The sequence below is a fragment of the Sardina pilchardus genome, chromosome 13 (genome assembly GCF_963854185.1).
Source record: "Sardina pilchardus chromosome 13, fSarPil1.1, whole genome shotgun sequence".
Lineage (NCBI taxonomy): Eukaryota > Metazoa > Chordata > Actinopteri > Clupeiformes > Clupeidae > Sardina > Sardina pilchardus.
Window position 1 is genome coordinate 7527885 of NC_085006.1, and position 16762 is coordinate 7544646.

The 16762-nt window shown below is 39.8% G+C and overlaps 3 protein-coding genes across 5 annotated transcripts; all 3 read right to left on the reverse strand.

Moving 5' to 3' along the window:
- Window positions 1-701: 701 nt before the first annotated feature.
- Window positions 702-5636, reverse strand: dhx40 (DEAH (Asp-Glu-Ala-His) box polypeptide 40). 2 transcript variants are annotated; one of them, XM_062552743.1, is made up of 17 exons: window positions 5186-5636; window positions 4966-5111; window positions 4693-4812; window positions 4164-4394; window positions 3924-3990; window positions 3694-3825; window positions 3447-3546; window positions 3245-3331; window positions 2911-3093; window positions 2721-2801; window positions 2396-2553; window positions 2183-2297; window positions 1975-2083; window positions 1796-1890; window positions 1642-1711; window positions 1322-1550; window positions 702-1185 (listed from the first exon to the last, which is right to left on the reverse strand). In XM_062552743.1, exons 1-17 carry the CDS (start codon window positions 5346-5348, stop codon window positions 1067-1069), a joined length of 2205 nt encoding a protein of 734 aa, XP_062408727.1. In that variant the 5' UTR covers window positions 5349-5636; the 3' UTR covers window positions 702-1066. The 2 variants fall into 2 exon arrangements, with proteins under 2 accessions (XP_062408727.1, XP_062408726.1); XM_062552742.1 differs by having other exon boundaries at window positions 702-1188.
- A 3-nt stretch (window positions 5637-5639) lies between these two features.
- On the reverse strand, window positions 5640-7852 carry LOC134099756 (zona pellucida sperm-binding protein 4-like). Of its 2 annotated transcripts, none has more exons than XM_062552746.1 (9): window positions 7709-7852; window positions 7511-7610; window positions 7275-7420; window positions 7061-7155; window positions 6838-6971; window positions 6575-6761; window positions 6341-6479; window positions 6091-6157; window positions 5640-5943 (listed from the first exon to the last, which is right to left on the reverse strand). In XM_062552746.1, the coding sequence occupies exons 1-9, from the start codon at window positions 7847-7849 to the stop codon at window positions 5846-5848; spliced, it is 1107 nt and encodes a 368-aa protein (XP_062408730.1). In that variant the 5' UTR covers window positions 7850-7852; the 3' UTR covers window positions 5640-5845. The 2 variants fall into 2 exon arrangements, with proteins under 2 accessions (XP_062408730.1, XP_062408728.1); XM_062552744.1 differs by having other exon boundaries at window positions 5643-5943; window positions 7230-7420.
- Window positions 7853-8503: 651 nt separating this feature from the next.
- LOC134099621 (uncharacterized) lies at window positions 8504-15224 on the reverse strand. Its single transcript, XM_062552560.1, has 11 exons — window positions 14934-15224; window positions 10571-10924; window positions 10218-10331; window positions 10042-10089; window positions 9830-9916; window positions 9511-9657; window positions 9388-9414; window positions 9073-9138; window positions 8925-8978; window positions 8777-8839; window positions 8504-8632 (listed from the first exon to the last, which is right to left on the reverse strand). Exons 1-11 carry the CDS (start codon window positions 15001-15003, stop codon window positions 8571-8573), a joined length of 1092 nt encoding a protein of 363 aa, XP_062408544.1. The 5' UTR covers window positions 15004-15224; the 3' UTR covers window positions 8504-8570.
- Window positions 15225-16762: the final 1538 nt, after the last annotated feature.

Below are 16762 nucleotides of genomic sequence, written 5' to 3' on the forward strand. Positions count from 1 at the left end.
AGTGAGATATTACACCTGCGCAATTTCTCGGTATTTTTGCCACATCATTCAGTCTGGTAAGTGTACGTCAGTTCCGGGTAATGCATTGACCTGGCACTTGGCATTGGCAAGTCATGGGACGAATGAATTGCTGTGGAATTGGGTTGTTTTCACTTGCTTTCACACTTTGCATACATTAACTGGTTGCAGGGCTTAACCGTAAGGAAAAACACTGTCCTCTGAGTGATACTGAGTATCACCGGAACACAAATACACAACCCTGCATGATGCTGCTGTGGAACTCGATTTGTTCTGGCTGTTTATGGTCACCTGCCTGGATGGATATTTACTGTATGTATCCTTTCCTGTACAGTTAAGGTATGAACTTACTGTGAAATGCCTGATTCATATCGACTTCCCTATCCCTTGTGACCCAATATTTTATAGTATAAGCATGACATACATTGTTATCAACTTGATGGAGAAAACAAATACTGCATGATTTAGTGAAGTAGTCCTATGTTGCATATACCCTCTGTTACTCAATGGTTCCTGCTAACACTAACATTCCCAGCAACATACCACACATACTTTCTGGAAAAAAAAAATGTTGGGACAGCTCAGATACAAAGTAGTTGCAGATGTGTTCCTGTCTTGATGAACACCAATTGCTAAAACCCTAATTGCGCACTGATACAGCACAAATTGTAACAAAAAAGTAGTACTGTTCTGTCTTCAGCATTAGCAATATAAATAATAATAAAAAGTGAAATAACACACACAATGACAAAACATGTTTTTGATCATAGCTTTCCTTCAAAACTGAAGTCAATAGAGAAGCAACAGACAGTAATATACAGGTTATACCAAGACACACCCCAAAGGCCAAATGTGTCCAGTGCAATCTTTGCAACTTTATACAAACAGTCAGTGTTCTAGAACTGCAATATAGGTATAAAAATATAATCACCGGTAATACAAAATATGGCACAATATTGAATGTACATTTCACAGTGATGCCTTGAAAGATTTCTAGGAATTCAACAGAAAAATATACTTGAGGATCTTATGTCCCTCTCTTAGATTCTCATAGATTTTTCCCTTGTTGACGTTCCTGTTTCCGTTGCATGTACCGTGCACGGGCTTCTGTGATAGAATTTTCGTTATTCCTCTTCTCAAGCTTCTTAGAGACATCTTCAGATGATTCTGCTGAAACAGTGCGAGTACATCCAGGGCCTCATGTCAATCCAGCATCACAATGGAAGTGAATTTATTGTAAGTGCAAGACAAATACATGGATCACAATGAAGCATGTCACATAAGCTCTTATAAAACTGCTTACCAGCTTGTCTTTTCAAGGCTTCTTTGGATTCCCACTTCGCAACCTCCTCGTCGGTCACTTCCTCTCGTGCAACACTGCTCAGCTCATACACGTCCACCTCATGCAACTTAGGCAGCAAGTCCTTCACCCACTCATAGCGGATTGGGCACACTGTCCGCACAAACATCCGAGAGGTGGCTAGCACATCGTGGAAGATGATCCAGTCCAGCTGGGACTCCTGACCAGAGAGCTGTGGAGGGAGTAGAGTCAGGTTAGCAGAAGAGGTGGGCAAGATGAGACTGAACACGAGTGTGCAGATTGCATGGATGGGTCTTGCATACCGCTGAAGCTGGGTGAATGTGTACAGTAGATCCATGCCCATCCATTGTGGAGAATGATTTCCCTATAGACCTTGGAAAGAAAGAAAAAATAATTAGTGGCCTCTTCTGATAAACAAATAGACATTTACAGGTGAGGATATTCTTCCATAAATACCTCCTGGCGACATTGGTGAAGTACCCAAGGCACAGACATCTTCTGAAGAGCTCACTCCTGTTGCCATCCCACTTCTCCTTCTTAACCACTCCCTGCTAAGAGACAAATAAGGGAATAAATAAGGCCAAAGCACTGCATCGTTTCTCAATGGTAAACAAAGTCAGCTGGCTGGTAGGTACCTGCTCTAATCTGTGTAGGATCTCTCTGAGCTGAGACTCCACACTGATTGCTGATTTCACAGCCCTCCAGTGGATCCAGTGATCTCTGCACCAGGCAGATGGACTGTCACTGCTCCAAGAAAGGATGGAGGCGTTACTTTTGTGTTCAGATGAAGCAATAATGAAGTCATGAAAAGACTATTTGTAATGCTCCAAAAGTCACACACACCTTGCTTTGCATTTTTCAAACACATTCAGGAGCATGGCAAAATCATTATAGCTGCCAGCCTCCAAAGCAACCTGTTGATGTTTTTGATCTGCTTCCTTCTGTGTCTCTGGCTGGCCTGTGAAAAATCATCATGCATCTTCACACTCTGACAAATCCGTCAGGACATAAACACAGCACTCTTTACATATGCACTGTCTAGTCTGTACTCTGTACCTGGTCGAATGAAGATGTTCTCCACAGACAACATAGCAGCCACAGGCAGCATGATGTCCTCGCAGTCCAGAGCAGCAGCCTTGAGCAGGGCTCTAGTCAGGCCAGGGTGGAGGGGGAACTCTACCATCAGCTTACCCAAGCCGGTAACCTGACCTCTCCTGCCAGTCAGTGAACAATCAATCGGGCTATACATTTAACATTAACAGCATCACTGTTGCACAAACACAAAACAGAACATCCCACATGTCTTGCATCCCTGTTTTCCTGTCAACCTCAGTTATCAGAGAACCAAGCAGAAGCCATTTAACATAAGAATTACATGTACCTGTCTATTGCATCATATTGATAGAGCTGCTTCAAAGCAGTCAGTATGAGTCTCTCCTCTGGACGATCCAAATATGGAAACCTTGAACACAAAAAGCGAACAGGGGAATTAAACACTCTTTGCTCTCCATTACTCCTCAATATTGATTAAATAAGGGCTTCAGTGTTCATAGACACAAACCCCACAGTACCTGATGACATCATGAACACCTAGGCACTTCAGTGTGAGGATGACTGCGGTGAGACTAGTCCTCTGAATCTCAGGAACTGTGTAGTCTGGCATGCACTTCTCCCAGTAGTCCTTGCTGTAGATACGGAAACATTTCCCCGCTGAGGTTCTCCCTGCCCTGCCTGCTCGCTGCTGGGCCTCACTCCTGTGCAACAACCAAACCAGCCAGAGTTAAAAAGGGTGAGAGGTTCTACTACATGATCAGGTAGTACATGCTTCTTTATCCTCAACACAACTTTTTACTGCCCGTCAGTCTAATGAAGTGCAAAAAGAATACCACCAGAGGTTACTCTCACTTTGATATGGGAACAACTTCAAGTAGGTCCATGCCAACCCTGGGGCTGTGGTTTAGTTGTTTCACAAATCCACTGTCAACAATATATCTGTGAAAGAGAGACAAGTGGAACATCTCATATTCTTTTAGTATTATGGAACCATATTTTATTTTTTATTGCAAAAGCAAATCCATGGTTGGAAAAAGCCACCTTTGTTACTCACCTTATTCCGTTGATGGTCAGAGATGTAGCCGCTATATTAGTGGCCACCACACATTTCCTGATACCTTCAGGAGGAGGCTGAAATATCTGCTTTTGCTGATCTACAAAGCAGTTGCATTCAGACTCAATTACAATGAAACAAACATGAGAGCATCATTTCAGTCTTCTGTGCACCTTTCAGAAAATTAGTTTGTGATTCATACATAGATGCTGTTCATATGACATTCAACAACACTGCAGTTTATTACCTGTTGGCATGGCTCCATACAGAGGAAGGATAAGAAGGCCCTCAACAGATGAGTCGTTCACATCGTAACGGTAGTCTATGGCCTCAGCCTTCTGGAACAACAGGTCACAAGCTTTCTGGATTTCTGATTGACCTGGTTGTTTTTTACAGGAGTGTAAAAAAGAAACGTATTAGATTGGATATAAAAAGAGACATATACACTTATACATACACTTCTATGTTTATCCTCACCTGTCAGAAATATCAGTATATCCCCGGCCCTTTCATTGGTGTGCACATCAAGAGCCACCTTGACAACCTGGTTGATGACAAACATAAACAAAGTTTGGCCTCAATTACGTATATCTATACTGACAATATTGCTTTATCTCTCCAGTACACAGGCAATTCTGTGAAGTTCAGACAAACCAACGAATAAAGAAATTTATTTTATGAACCAAATAGCTGACAGAAAACCCATCTACAACCCACCTCTTTAACATAAGCTGAACGCTCTGTGTCCTTTGGACCAATCAAGTTGAGGAACTTCTCAGTAACAGGAAATGTTCGACCAGGGATGGTGAACACTGGGCAGTGTCCCAAGAAAGCCGAGAGTTTCTCTGTTTCCAAGGTTGCAGACATGACGACCACTTTCAGATGCACTCTCCGGCCATGTGAGGCCTTTTTGGACATAGTCTTTTTCAAAAGCCCAATCAAGATGTCCTGCAAATATAAGCAAGATGTGTAAATATGTAATATAATGTAGTGTAATCACAAATAAGCTACAGGTAAATTAAGAAAATAAATATCAGTACCTCTATTCTACTACATCTATGGTTAGAATTTGTTTTGTAAAAAGAAATGAACAAAAATCTCAATGTACTGAGAAATATCACTCAATTACAGTACAAATCAAAGAATTGTGCTTAGTGCATTGTATTGTTAAGGGAAATCCTCTGTGAAATCAAAGTTGCTAGTTATTCTCTCTTCCAAGAAATGGTAACAAACAAACTCAACCTACCGTGTTTAAACTCCGTTCATGGGCCTCATCAAGAACGACGACACTGTAATGAGTGAGGACTGAATCTGCAAGAATTTCCCTCAGCATGCACCCATCGGTCATGTACTTGATCATGGTGTTCTGAGAGCATTCAAATAAAAGTACATTTAGCACACTCTCCCAGCTCCCTGCTTAAAACTAGGCTTGGATCTTGAGCATGAGCTCATACTGCACAGTTAATGCATCTCCATCAACCAGGTATGTTCTTATCAACCCACGTATTAGGTGTCTTACCTTGGATGTGCAGTCATCAAAGCGTACTTGATAACCAACTTCTTCCCCAAGTCTCAAGCCCATCTCCTGGGAGACCCTCTGCGCCACAGTGATGGCTGCCACCCTCCGAGGCTGCGTTACGCCAATTTTACCATCCTTACATAGACCTACAGAGGCAGACAATAGCCTGCTCAATATTTGTACATAGACAATATGATTGTGAGAAAGTCAAATGAGTTACCTGCTTCGTAGAGGTACTGAGGCAGCTGTGTTGTTTTTCCACTACCAGTCTCCCCAGTGACAACCAGAAAGGTGTTGTCTTTCACCGCCTGGATGAGCTCTTTCTTGAACTGATAAATGGGAAGTTTACAAGCTTCCGAAGAATAGAATACTTGGGTAGACATGGCCACAGACACCTACAACATACAGGGTTAGAAAGGCTTTTGCGCTACCTATGCTAGTTAAAGACGTTGACTGAGCAAATGAATAAGTAAATTCACCAGCGGATGAAAATTCACCATGATACCATAACTTATACCACAGCCTATTACGCAGCTATAAACCCTAAACAGCTGACAGGTAAATGTCAAATGTCTACTCCGTGTGCACACACAGACGATAACACAAACAAATGTTTAACATCTGTAGCTTGTTTGCTTGACTCTTCCACACTGTACTTCATCCGCGTGACAAATCTGTCATACTTCTCCTTACCGCCACCAAGTGGATTGGAGTACGTAGTGTCATACATCACTGGTAAACCATGTTTATTGAGAACACAGATTAGGCCAACTGATATTGTAACTGGCGTGCCTTTTTCATGCTTACAAGTTACATAGCTCAAAAAATATGCACAACATGAGAAAAGACATACAGTATGACAACTTCTTTGTATTTTAGGCTATATTTCCAGTAAAAGGGGGCCTTTAGAAACTAAAGCATTTTGAAAAGCTTCATCTCCATTTTCTTCATCTTGGTTTGGCTTTAGGTGCCTCGGCTCTAGAAGAAAAACAAACAATACTCAATGTGAATATGCCATGTTAAAATGCATGGCATTGAATGGACTATAGGCCTACTGTTTACTGGCCTACTTTATATCTGCAGTGCCTTGCAATATCTTCTTATGCAGTGAATAAGAACACATACCCTGGTTACAGGAAGTCACAGAGCACTCAACTCCTTTGCAGACCTCAGCATTACAGTGAATGTAAACCTGCAGTGAACAGTTTCCTTAGCTCAGAGAGAAAGACATCCTGTTATTTCCTTTCATTTAACTTAATTTAGCGACCACTAATTGTATGATGCAAGACTTAATACCCCCACTGGGCACCTGATGCAGGCTAAGTTATTAAAAGAGAGAAACATTTTGAGGGCGATGTGGTGGACAGACACATACTAAGGCTTGAGACACTTGGGATTTCACAAAGGAAAACATGCGGATCATGAACCGCTTGTGGTGCTGTGGAAACTTCACTCTGTCCCCATGGGCGACACTGATGACTTCAGTGTGGTGGCTGTCTCCACGAAAGGGACACCTGCCGTGGGAACAAAAGTGAAGAGCTGAGAATGAAGCTTTGTTTCGGTGGTACAATTATGAACATTGCGGCAGGGGTTTGAGTAATAGCAGTACCCATCAATGAGTAGATTCCATCTATGCATGTCTCGGGGATCTTCTGATGGTGTTGCCCAACAGTCTTTTAAGTATAGAACGAGTTCCCTATCTTCCCGTTTGAGAAGGAGTACTTCAGCAAAAACAGGATCTCCCAACACATATTTTGATGAATCACTATCCTTGTGAAAGGAGCTATAAGATGCATCTGAAAAACATTGAAGGATCAGCGGACATCCTCATTTTTTGGATGCAATCCCTAGGCCCATGTCTTTCTACTATACCTTTAGCAAATCTCATTTTGATACGGAGCAACCCCTCATCTTTCACAGAGAAGTATTGGGCAGATATGGCTTTCTGGACTTCAGTTCTTAGTGTGACTGCACCATGGAGCATGTAAGTGCACTGTACAGTGAGTCTGGGGAAACACTCATCAGTCAATTCAATGTTTCAGTATGAAACTTAAACCATAGAAACAAACACAGTTTCTTAACAACGAATGCTTACTTGAACTGAGGATCACGGAATATTGACCCAAGCTTAAGATGAAAAGCTTTTCCTCCAATTATAGTAACCCAGTAGGAAATGTGCCCTCTAAAAAGCTTCAACAGGGAAAATCAGGTTTAAGGGAGAAATTTGAACAAAATGAAATGGAAGACCTCATACTACATCAGACCTTGAACTTTGAACCGCAGTCTGTCAGTGGGAACTGAAACATCACCCACTGACTGTTCTTGAACTTCGGCTTGCAAGTGGAGCTTCTGTTGTAGGCAATATGGACTGAGTCTAAGGCCAGTGGAGGAACTGTGACATTATTTTGAATGATGATGTGAAATCCCCTGTTGTCACAGTAGCCAGGCAGTTTATCTAAACATCAAACAATGCATAAATGAGTTCCACAGACTTTTTAGCCGCAAGGTAGGCAGGCTCATTTGATAGTGTGAAACTGGAATTAACCTTTGAGCAAGACTTGTTGCATTCCATTAAGTGCAAGTAGGCCAAGGCTGCTTGAAATTGGGTCCTCTCCATTTTGATTAAGTTCCACTAAGTTTGCACCCTGAAGAAGAAAGTAAGTTAAAGTTGAGGAAGAAGGCCTGGCGCTCGAAATTGTTTTGTTGTTACAAATACAAGTTGTTCCTTTGTCAGCTGGCTTACCTTTGTTGAAAATCTGACACAATGTTTTTCGTCAGGTAGAGTATGAAAGATAAAAATGAAAAGTAGCATTCGGTGAGATTCGTGCATTATTTGATCCTCTAAAATGTCGCTGACGTGGATCTTCCGTGAAAACAGCCGCATATGTAAGGCAGTGTATTTTTTAGCGCCACTAGGTGTCTCTGCAGGACCATTTATGATTTAGTTTTCGTAAGTTTAACTCTGTATGTTCCCTCTGATACACCGTAGGGTTGATGCGTCTTTTGGTCTTTAACGTAGAACATATTTTTTTTCTTGTGCTATGCCATCAACCAGGTAAGTCACGTTATTTTCATGAGGCAGTAAAATATGAAATATCTTGGTTAGAAAGTTCGTTTTATTGAGTTAGCCTATTTCATGACCTTAGTTATTGAAGACTTTAAGACTGAGTAATTTTGAGAATAAGCACTTTTCTTGTATATTGTGGCTAGGATACAATGCTAGCAGCTACGTTACTGTGCTAGTGAGTTCTGGTTGCAGCATTTGAATGCAATATGGGTATTCATTAGTATATGAATGTAACATGGGTATTCATTAGCATTTGAGTGTATAACTGGAGTGCACATGACAATCATTTAATAGCATCCTCGATAAAAAGCCACCTGCAGAAACAAATCTCTGGCGCCACCCACTGCCTGAAACCACCTCCGTGCACAATTGGCTAGCAGCTAGGCTAGCTGTGGAGCTCCTCAACTTGGTTTTGCAAATCGTAGCAATAGGAAAGTTCAGTGTCCATCAATTACACTATACACACAGGAGTTAATTAATACATTTATTGTAGCTCATATTGATACATTTTTACATTTTGGAAAAAGCAAAATAAGTGTCATTCATCCTGCATCAGACACTCAGTACTGTTGCCATAGATGGGATTTCGAATCTCAGATCCTGTCAAAAAGGAGGGGGGGGGGGGGGGGGGGGGGGGACGACAAACAACAGCAATACAGATTCATATAAATTATGCTATATTTTGATGATGGCATGTTTTTTCTAATGACATGACAGGTGAAATTCTTGAGGTAGCCTACTTACTTCGGCCTTGTCTCTGAGCCTCTTTAACTGGTTTCTCAGCTTTATTAATTTCTGACTGGTTTGCTGTTGCAAATCATAGAAACATATCACTATTCCAGTTCATTTGAAATATTTAAATTAAGTTTAAGTTGGATAGATATTCAGTTACCATAGTTTGGTTGGGCAACAGGTGGAATCCGATTCCGAGGTGAACTGCGGGTATCTGTTTGTGAATATAAAGTATTTTGCAGTAAAGAGCAATGTTCCCAAGACTTGTATTTCAATAGCTAAAATAGAAACAGAAACAATTAGAATACCTTTTTGAAAATTAGTGTTAAGAGATGTCTCCACTCGCTTATGTTCAGGGTCATGTTCATCATTTTCTGAATGTTGAGGAAGCATGTGTGTTATATGTGTAAACATGTGAGAGCCCCCATGGTCTCAAGACTGTAATTGGGATCTTTGGATTGTTGATGGGCAGTTTGCCTCACAAAAGACCATGTAACAACAAAATGAAGTTCCTCGCTAAAAACAGCAACAACTGTTAAGGTTGTTCTCTAATTTTCATTATACAACTAATATACTTTTAAAGTGCTATATTAATTCAAAGAAATGAGAAATTATAAGCATACCATACACCACACTGTCTGGTCTGTGAACTGCAAGAAAGAAGAGAAAAGAACAACAATTTAATTCTATATCAACAGAGTTTATTTTGGTTTCTGGTTGTCTATGCTGTAGAATCAAGCCATTACCTCTTACTCCACCTCTCTGTAGGTCATTGTTAAAATATGAGAATCCTCGATGGGGAATGAGGACATCACCAACCACCTGGTGAGATTTGTTCTGCATAACTGCTTCATTCCAAGTGAGCTCACGCACACTGCTCTCATTAGAGTCTCCTATAGAAAGAAATAGTATTGCTGTAAGCATGGTCTGGTTTGATCATTTTGTATAGTCTTTTTCCTTCTTGTCTTGGGGCTAGGCTGTTGTATTCCAGGTATAAAATAACTTGGAACTAACTTGAAAATAACTAACTGAGACTTCAGTCATTCCACACAAGACCCATTATACCTCTGTCCTGAGGGGCGTCGTTTGGAGTGACTTGCTGGTCATGAGGATGGGGTGGGGCGCTGGCCTCGGTGCTGGCTGTGATGGTGACTTTGATCAGAATAGATTACATAATATCACTGAATAAATCATTCAAACTAAAATATGTTATCAAATTGTGACACACTGTCTGATCTTGGTTTCATAAATCATGGAGGGACGAGTATTAAAATTACCTTTATTATTATGATTGACGTGGTATTCAACCCTATTAACAAAAATCCCTGAAAAGCAATGTATTTTAGGCCAATATAATGTGCAAAATATTCTTAAAGCAGAGAAACATGCACTTTGTCTTTGTATTAGTAATGATTATATGAATAGCAGTCAAGATTCTCATACTGTAACTCACATTTGTTTTTGAGCATGTAGCCACATGCGATGACAAGAGCAATCAAGATAACAGTTGCTGCAATAATGATGTAGATTCCAATAGGAAGATCTTTTACTGTCGTTACTGTCGTTTCTATCATTAAAAAAACATTAATTTAGTTAGCCAAGTTGAACCTATCCCCTTACCCCAGATTGATGGTATATTATGATAAGTATAAGTGTTTTCATTATTATACTTTTCATGTCGACATGTTTTAACATTCTTAAGTTTTAAAATCCTTAGATCTGCTAGCCTTATTTATTTTCGTCTTAGCAGCATGTACAGAAGGCCTACATTGTGTTGTGCATTGCTTAATGTAGGAATGCAGTTACCCGGCTCATTGGGCTTCGCTGCTTTTGACTGCCCTTGCTTGACTTCCACTCTCCTGCACTGGTTTCCTTGCACACAGCAATACACACCCACATCTAGATCCTGGAACCGGTCAATGCGGAGTGAAAAATTTCCTCTCTGATACAAATTTGGGAAAACAATCACTCTGCCCATCTTATGGTCCAGGAAATCGACACTGGTTGCGCTACTGATACGGATGATGCTGTCCTCGTCTTTTCTCCACAGCACAGTCTTATTCACGCTGTGGTTAAAACTGCATGGGAGGATCACGGTTGAGTCCAAGAGACCTTTGACCATTGTCATGTTACCGCATTCACCACTGCACAGCTTGTGTTCTGGGGACAAATAAGAACAGTTACATCATTTATGTGCAGACATATTGCATGAGATGAACTGGAGTCAAGTAGGAGTCAATTGTACAGTGGTTTATAGTAAAGGTATGATAACATGCAGGACAGGTGAGGTACAGTAGAACCCTAAATAAATCCACACTTGAATATAGACACAAAATAAGCTCATCTCCAATCAGTAAAACATTGTGTGAAACAAGATTTTTATCTGAGCAGATATTATCTATTTGTCGAGAGTGTCCATGTGCGTAATTGTAAGCAGTTGATTGTAACTTCACCTTTTGTGACTTGGGACTAGACTTTATACAATAACTTCCTCCACTGTTGATTTGATTTAGTCTTAAAGGAACATAATGTAGTACTTTTATCTTAAAATCACTGCTTAAAACTCATTTTGATGTTACCCCGACTTACGATACAGATAATGAGTCTCTGGCACTGCTGATGCGTTAACATTGTTGTCGTGGGTATAGGAGCATGGACATTTCCGTTGGTTGTAGACTAACAGCACCCATAAAGCTTTATGGTGCCCAGCAGAGGTGGGACAAAGTCATTGTTTGGCAAGTCACAAGTTAAGGCCTATTCGGACGGGATTAGTTTTATGGGGGGACGTAGGTTTATCATATGACCTCTGTAATATAAATGTCCAATTCGGACGGGACTAGACATCTCTGTCATTTTACCTGACATGGGAGGAGTAACTATATGTTTACGTTCTGCCGTCACATCTTCGTCGCCGTGCACGTGATGTTTTGCGTCAGGTACGTGCGGCATTCAGATTTGAAAGACTACACAAGTTGGTTAAACTAGCAAACGTTAGCTTTATATTATGCCATAAGTAGTTTGAAATGGCTAACAATATCAAGCTAATAGGCAAACTAGCTAACGTCCTATTAGGAGCTACACAGCATGTCATGTTTTCATTCAGACTATGGTGGAATTGTTTTCCAATCAGGATGTGACGAAATATTACAGACATCTTTACAGAGGGTCGCGTTCGCACGGGATTAATATTACCTAAGGTAATTTCTCCGGACCGTTTTACGGAAGGTAAAAGTGTCTGTAAATGTCACCGACATACTCCGTTATGTTTACTGACATGGCGCGTCCGGACGGGACTACATTACCTGGTAATTATTACTTTACCTGATGTCACCCCATAAAACTAATCCCGTCCGAATAGGCCTTTAGTCTCAATTCATTGCCCTCAAGTCCCGAGTCAAGTCCCGAGTCAAGACAGGCAAGTCCCGAGTCAAGTCCAAGTCAAAGGCCAACAAGTCTCAAGTCAAGTCCCAAGTCCTACGGTCTGACTTTCGAGTCCTTTCGAGTCTTTTTAAAAATCGAGTGAAACAGGTATTTTGTCAATTGAATTTGTGTGTGCTGGAGAGATTGAGATGCAAATCTGTCTAGCAGAAATGTCAAATGGAATCTCTAGCACATTCTCAATGAAATATAGGCCCTATGTGTTAAAATATGTGTTCAATTTGTTAAGAAACCATAGGCCTACACAAGCTGAAATAGTTTTATAACGTGTGACCATGTTTATTACATTACAAAAATGTAGGCAAAACCGTATTGCCATAAGGGGGATACAGATAACTCACAGCAGTGGCAATCCTAGTCTCTGCTCAAACCTCCAGTCCACACACACAGAAAATGGTGTGTCTTGTGTCTATTTCATATTTTGAATTTATAAACTTGACATATTTTGTGAACAATTTATAGTATTTTAGGATCTGCATAATTACTTATAGCTAAAAATATTCAGTAATTTGAATACTTCATATTGATTACACTTGTCTTTAATGATATTACAGGGTGGTGTGTAGGTCTAATTGAGTGCCTGTCACTTTAAGAAGTACGTGAACATAATTAGGTTTCATTCGGTTAGAAAAATAGTCACACATAGTTCAAGGACATATGTTTTCATTAAATAAAATGAATGTTCAAAAAACTGACAAGGTAAAGAAAATATTTCTGATGTCATAGAAAATATCTTGCAATGTTAACTTCTATGATTTAGGTAGGTTACCGTGGCATGGCATTGTTGCCCCTTTTTCCTTGGTCATGTTTAATTGGGTGGGTGCTTAACTTACTCTACCATGACATGGAGTTTGATGTATCCAATGAGTAACAACCAGTGCTCAAAATAAAACGTTATGGTAGGCTAGCCTATTCTCCTCTTGATAATGTTAGTGGAATGGATTTAATATGAGTGTACACAAAAAGACTATATGATACAGCGCACATTTGAGGTGAAAATGTTCCACCTTTTAAAAGCCTAATCCTAATCGTGGTTAAATCCATCAATTAGACAACAGAATCAGTAGGGTAGGCTACCAGTTTGGTTTCATAGTAGCCTACCAGGCATATGTCAAAAGCAGGCTAGGATGAAGCTGGGAGGAATTTAACAAGTTCTACTCAGTCATTCGTTTCTTGTTGGTCTCCACGTAATTTTTGTAGGCAAACGAATTAACGAAATAATCTTATGTAGCCTATCATTTTGCTGGCGCATTCACGTCCGTTGTCTGGCCCTGCGTGATGTCTAGCTTGTTCCGCGTGGTTGGCCGCTGTCGAATCAAAACAATCTAGGCTACAGTAAGTGATTTGATTGGATTTTGTGCCGAATAGGCTACGCGCATTGTCTCACGCACAGGCGCGCACACATAAATATAGATAGATCAGTCCGTGTCTACATTTTATCTTTTTGTCTTTCGTTTTTTTATGGGAAGTAGCAAGTCTTTACAAGTCAATAGGCGCAAGTCCAAGTGAAAGTCCGAGTCATTGATGTTAAAGTCCAAGTCGAGTTGCAAGTCTTTTTATATTTTGTCAAGTCGAGTCTAAAGTCATCAAATTCATGACTCGAGTCTGACTCGAGTCCAAGTCACATGACTCGAGTCCACACCTCTGGTGCCCAGCATCATCAACATCAGAATAATCGTAAAAGCACACCATGCCATTGTTAACTGATGACTTTTGGTGATGGAGTTGTTGATTTATGAAAGCTTTTCTTATCTTTTAGCAGAGTGGTCTGTCCTAGACCACATAACAACATAGCTCATAACCATGGTGCAATAGAGAACAATAGATGTGTTCATCTATTTGTTACAGTCTATGGTCTGGCCATATACCATCAGTTTATTTTGGAAGATGATGCCGAAACTGATTACAAAAAGCGATAAATTCCTGCATAGTGTTATTTCAGTAGACATTATAGGCACATTTAGTCACAAAGACAGAATTAAAAGGAACATTGACAAGCAACATTCTTCTTAACAAACATTTGCTGGTGTTATAGGCAGTGGAATGACTACCATAAACTGGTTCAAGCCCTTTTGTTTTTGAACTGTTTTGGGAAACAAAATCACAGGCTCATTTCCCTGTTAGAAGATATAGCCAACTAATCCAAATGTATGTGGTACTGTGATGTACTACTAAGTCTCTGATTACTTTAGATGAGCTCATTAAAGTGAATCATAATGAATTCTAATGTGAACACAATGAGAGCTGAATGAACAAATTGACACGTTTAAATTTCGGTGTATGATTTTATGTATATAAATATAATGACTTGCTGACATGTTGTATTTAGATTTCTTTGATACTTTGACTGAGAAACTTAAGACGCTGATTTCAATGTGATTTTCACTGTATGATATTATGTAGCTACATAGAATAAATATGATGACTTGCTGACATTATGACATTAATAATGTCATGACATGACATTATTATGTTTTTAGATTTCTTTGTTACGTTGATTTAGAAACTTAGGGCTCAGTTTACAATATGATAAAATAAAACCTTCAATACGGATAAGATAAACTGTTAACTTGAAAAGCTTTCCACATATGGCTACTGACTGTAATGTATAATTCTCAGGTTTCAATGACTATTCTACAAAAATGTGTTTGTAATGGAGTTCGAATAGAGTAGCGCACCAGTAGCCCACAGTTCAATTAATTGTAGAATAATTTTACTTTTGATGACTTACCAAATGTTGGTATGAAAAATCCCAAAAATACCATCCATCTCGCACAACTTATGCCACGTTTAAAATACATATCTTACTAATAAATGTTAACTCAAATTAAGGGGATGACTTTTGTCAGGTGGGCAAGAAAAATGACATGACCGGTCATTTCCTGAGTGTGCATTCTTATTTCCAGTACAAAGCAAAGGTCTTTTCATGCCTATAAATACCTACAGAACCAGTAGTGTTCAACCTTGGTAAATAACCCATTTCAGTGGAAATTATTGAGTATCTATGTTAATAGATCTAACATTAGGCAACCAACCTTGCTGTAAAACTCATGTCCTATTTTAAATTTAAGATAAAATGTTGTTTGAACTTTATGAGCAACAGCCCTGTTATGTGAACAGGAAGCTCAAAGAAGCATGGTCTCTGAACCCGGTTTACCACATATACATCCTGTTTCCAATCCAGCACAATACGATGATACGCACCTGCACAGATGCACTGTTACACTTTACAACTTACCACCAAGTAGGCTTTCAGCATGTACACACACTTGAAACATAAATATACTGTAGTGTGTTTAACAACACAGATGCTTTAGGCGCACACTGAGCCATGAGTCATTTGTGGTGGCATCTATTCTGTAGGAGGAAGTGTCAGACATATTTGCATACATGTGTATTTATATTAAATGTTTAACTTTTTACATGAGACTGCTACTGTTTGAGCTCTCCAAATGTCAGTGACATAACACTGCATTGCCCTTCTTTTCAACTCCAGCTCTAGTGGTCATTTTGATATGTTGTTGGAAATGCATGAGTCAATTCTCACTTCCTTTCACATGACACTGTGAACTGTGGGTATTGTGATCTCACACAATGTATGATGTGACATATGATCGACGGCAACAGAAAGGGCATGATTGCATATACAGCTTCCTCTCTAGCAAGACAGAGGATTGACTTGCAAAATGATCAGCTCAACCACAGACATTTTCCTTCTGTGTGTTTGCAATGTACAGTAATAGTTTCTTTATCACATTTGCAGATGCATCTGTCCATGTCACATGATAGACAGAAATACAGTTGTGAATGCCTTGATAAAGACCTGGTCTTGCATATCTTCCAGAAGATACACTTGAATAATTGACTTGAGACGTATTAGTGAATAAAATATAATATGGTCCATATTACGCAGGGTTACTATCGGTTCTAGAGAGCGCTTCATTTTGGTAGAGAGGAGCACAGGAAATCAGAACATCAAGAGCCTTATTAGACTGCTGTTTGGGTCAGTCAGGGAGAGGCTTGAGAGGGTGGATGTGGATCTGCACAGTCTTACTGATGAAGTCAGTGATGTTTTAGAAAAGGAATGAGAAAGCTAAGCAGATTGATGAATCTATGCCAATGTCTAATCTTTGTGGGCCTATCTGCATTGAATAAATAATAACATAGGCTAGCAGCTTACTTTAATCATCCAATTGAATTGAATTGCATCAACACCAATTGCATGAATTGCATCCACACCAACACCATCATCAAAGACCGTAAAATATGAAGAATTACAAAGGAGAAGTCCTGAAATTGTTTTCATCATTTATAATATTTCAACAGTACGCTACCGTTTCTCACTAGTAGTCAGTGTGGTAGGCTTATCATATTGCGACAAACCTCCTGGGTAAGAGAAAGGTCCCCCTCTAGCGACCCCCTTTGTCCCCTCCCACACATAACGGACGCTATAACTAATCAGTGTGTTATTCGTGTCTTAATGATGACACCTTGTTTAATTCACAATGAGTTTGTGCTCAAACTTTTAATGTTAGAACGAACATCATCACCACCTAGCCT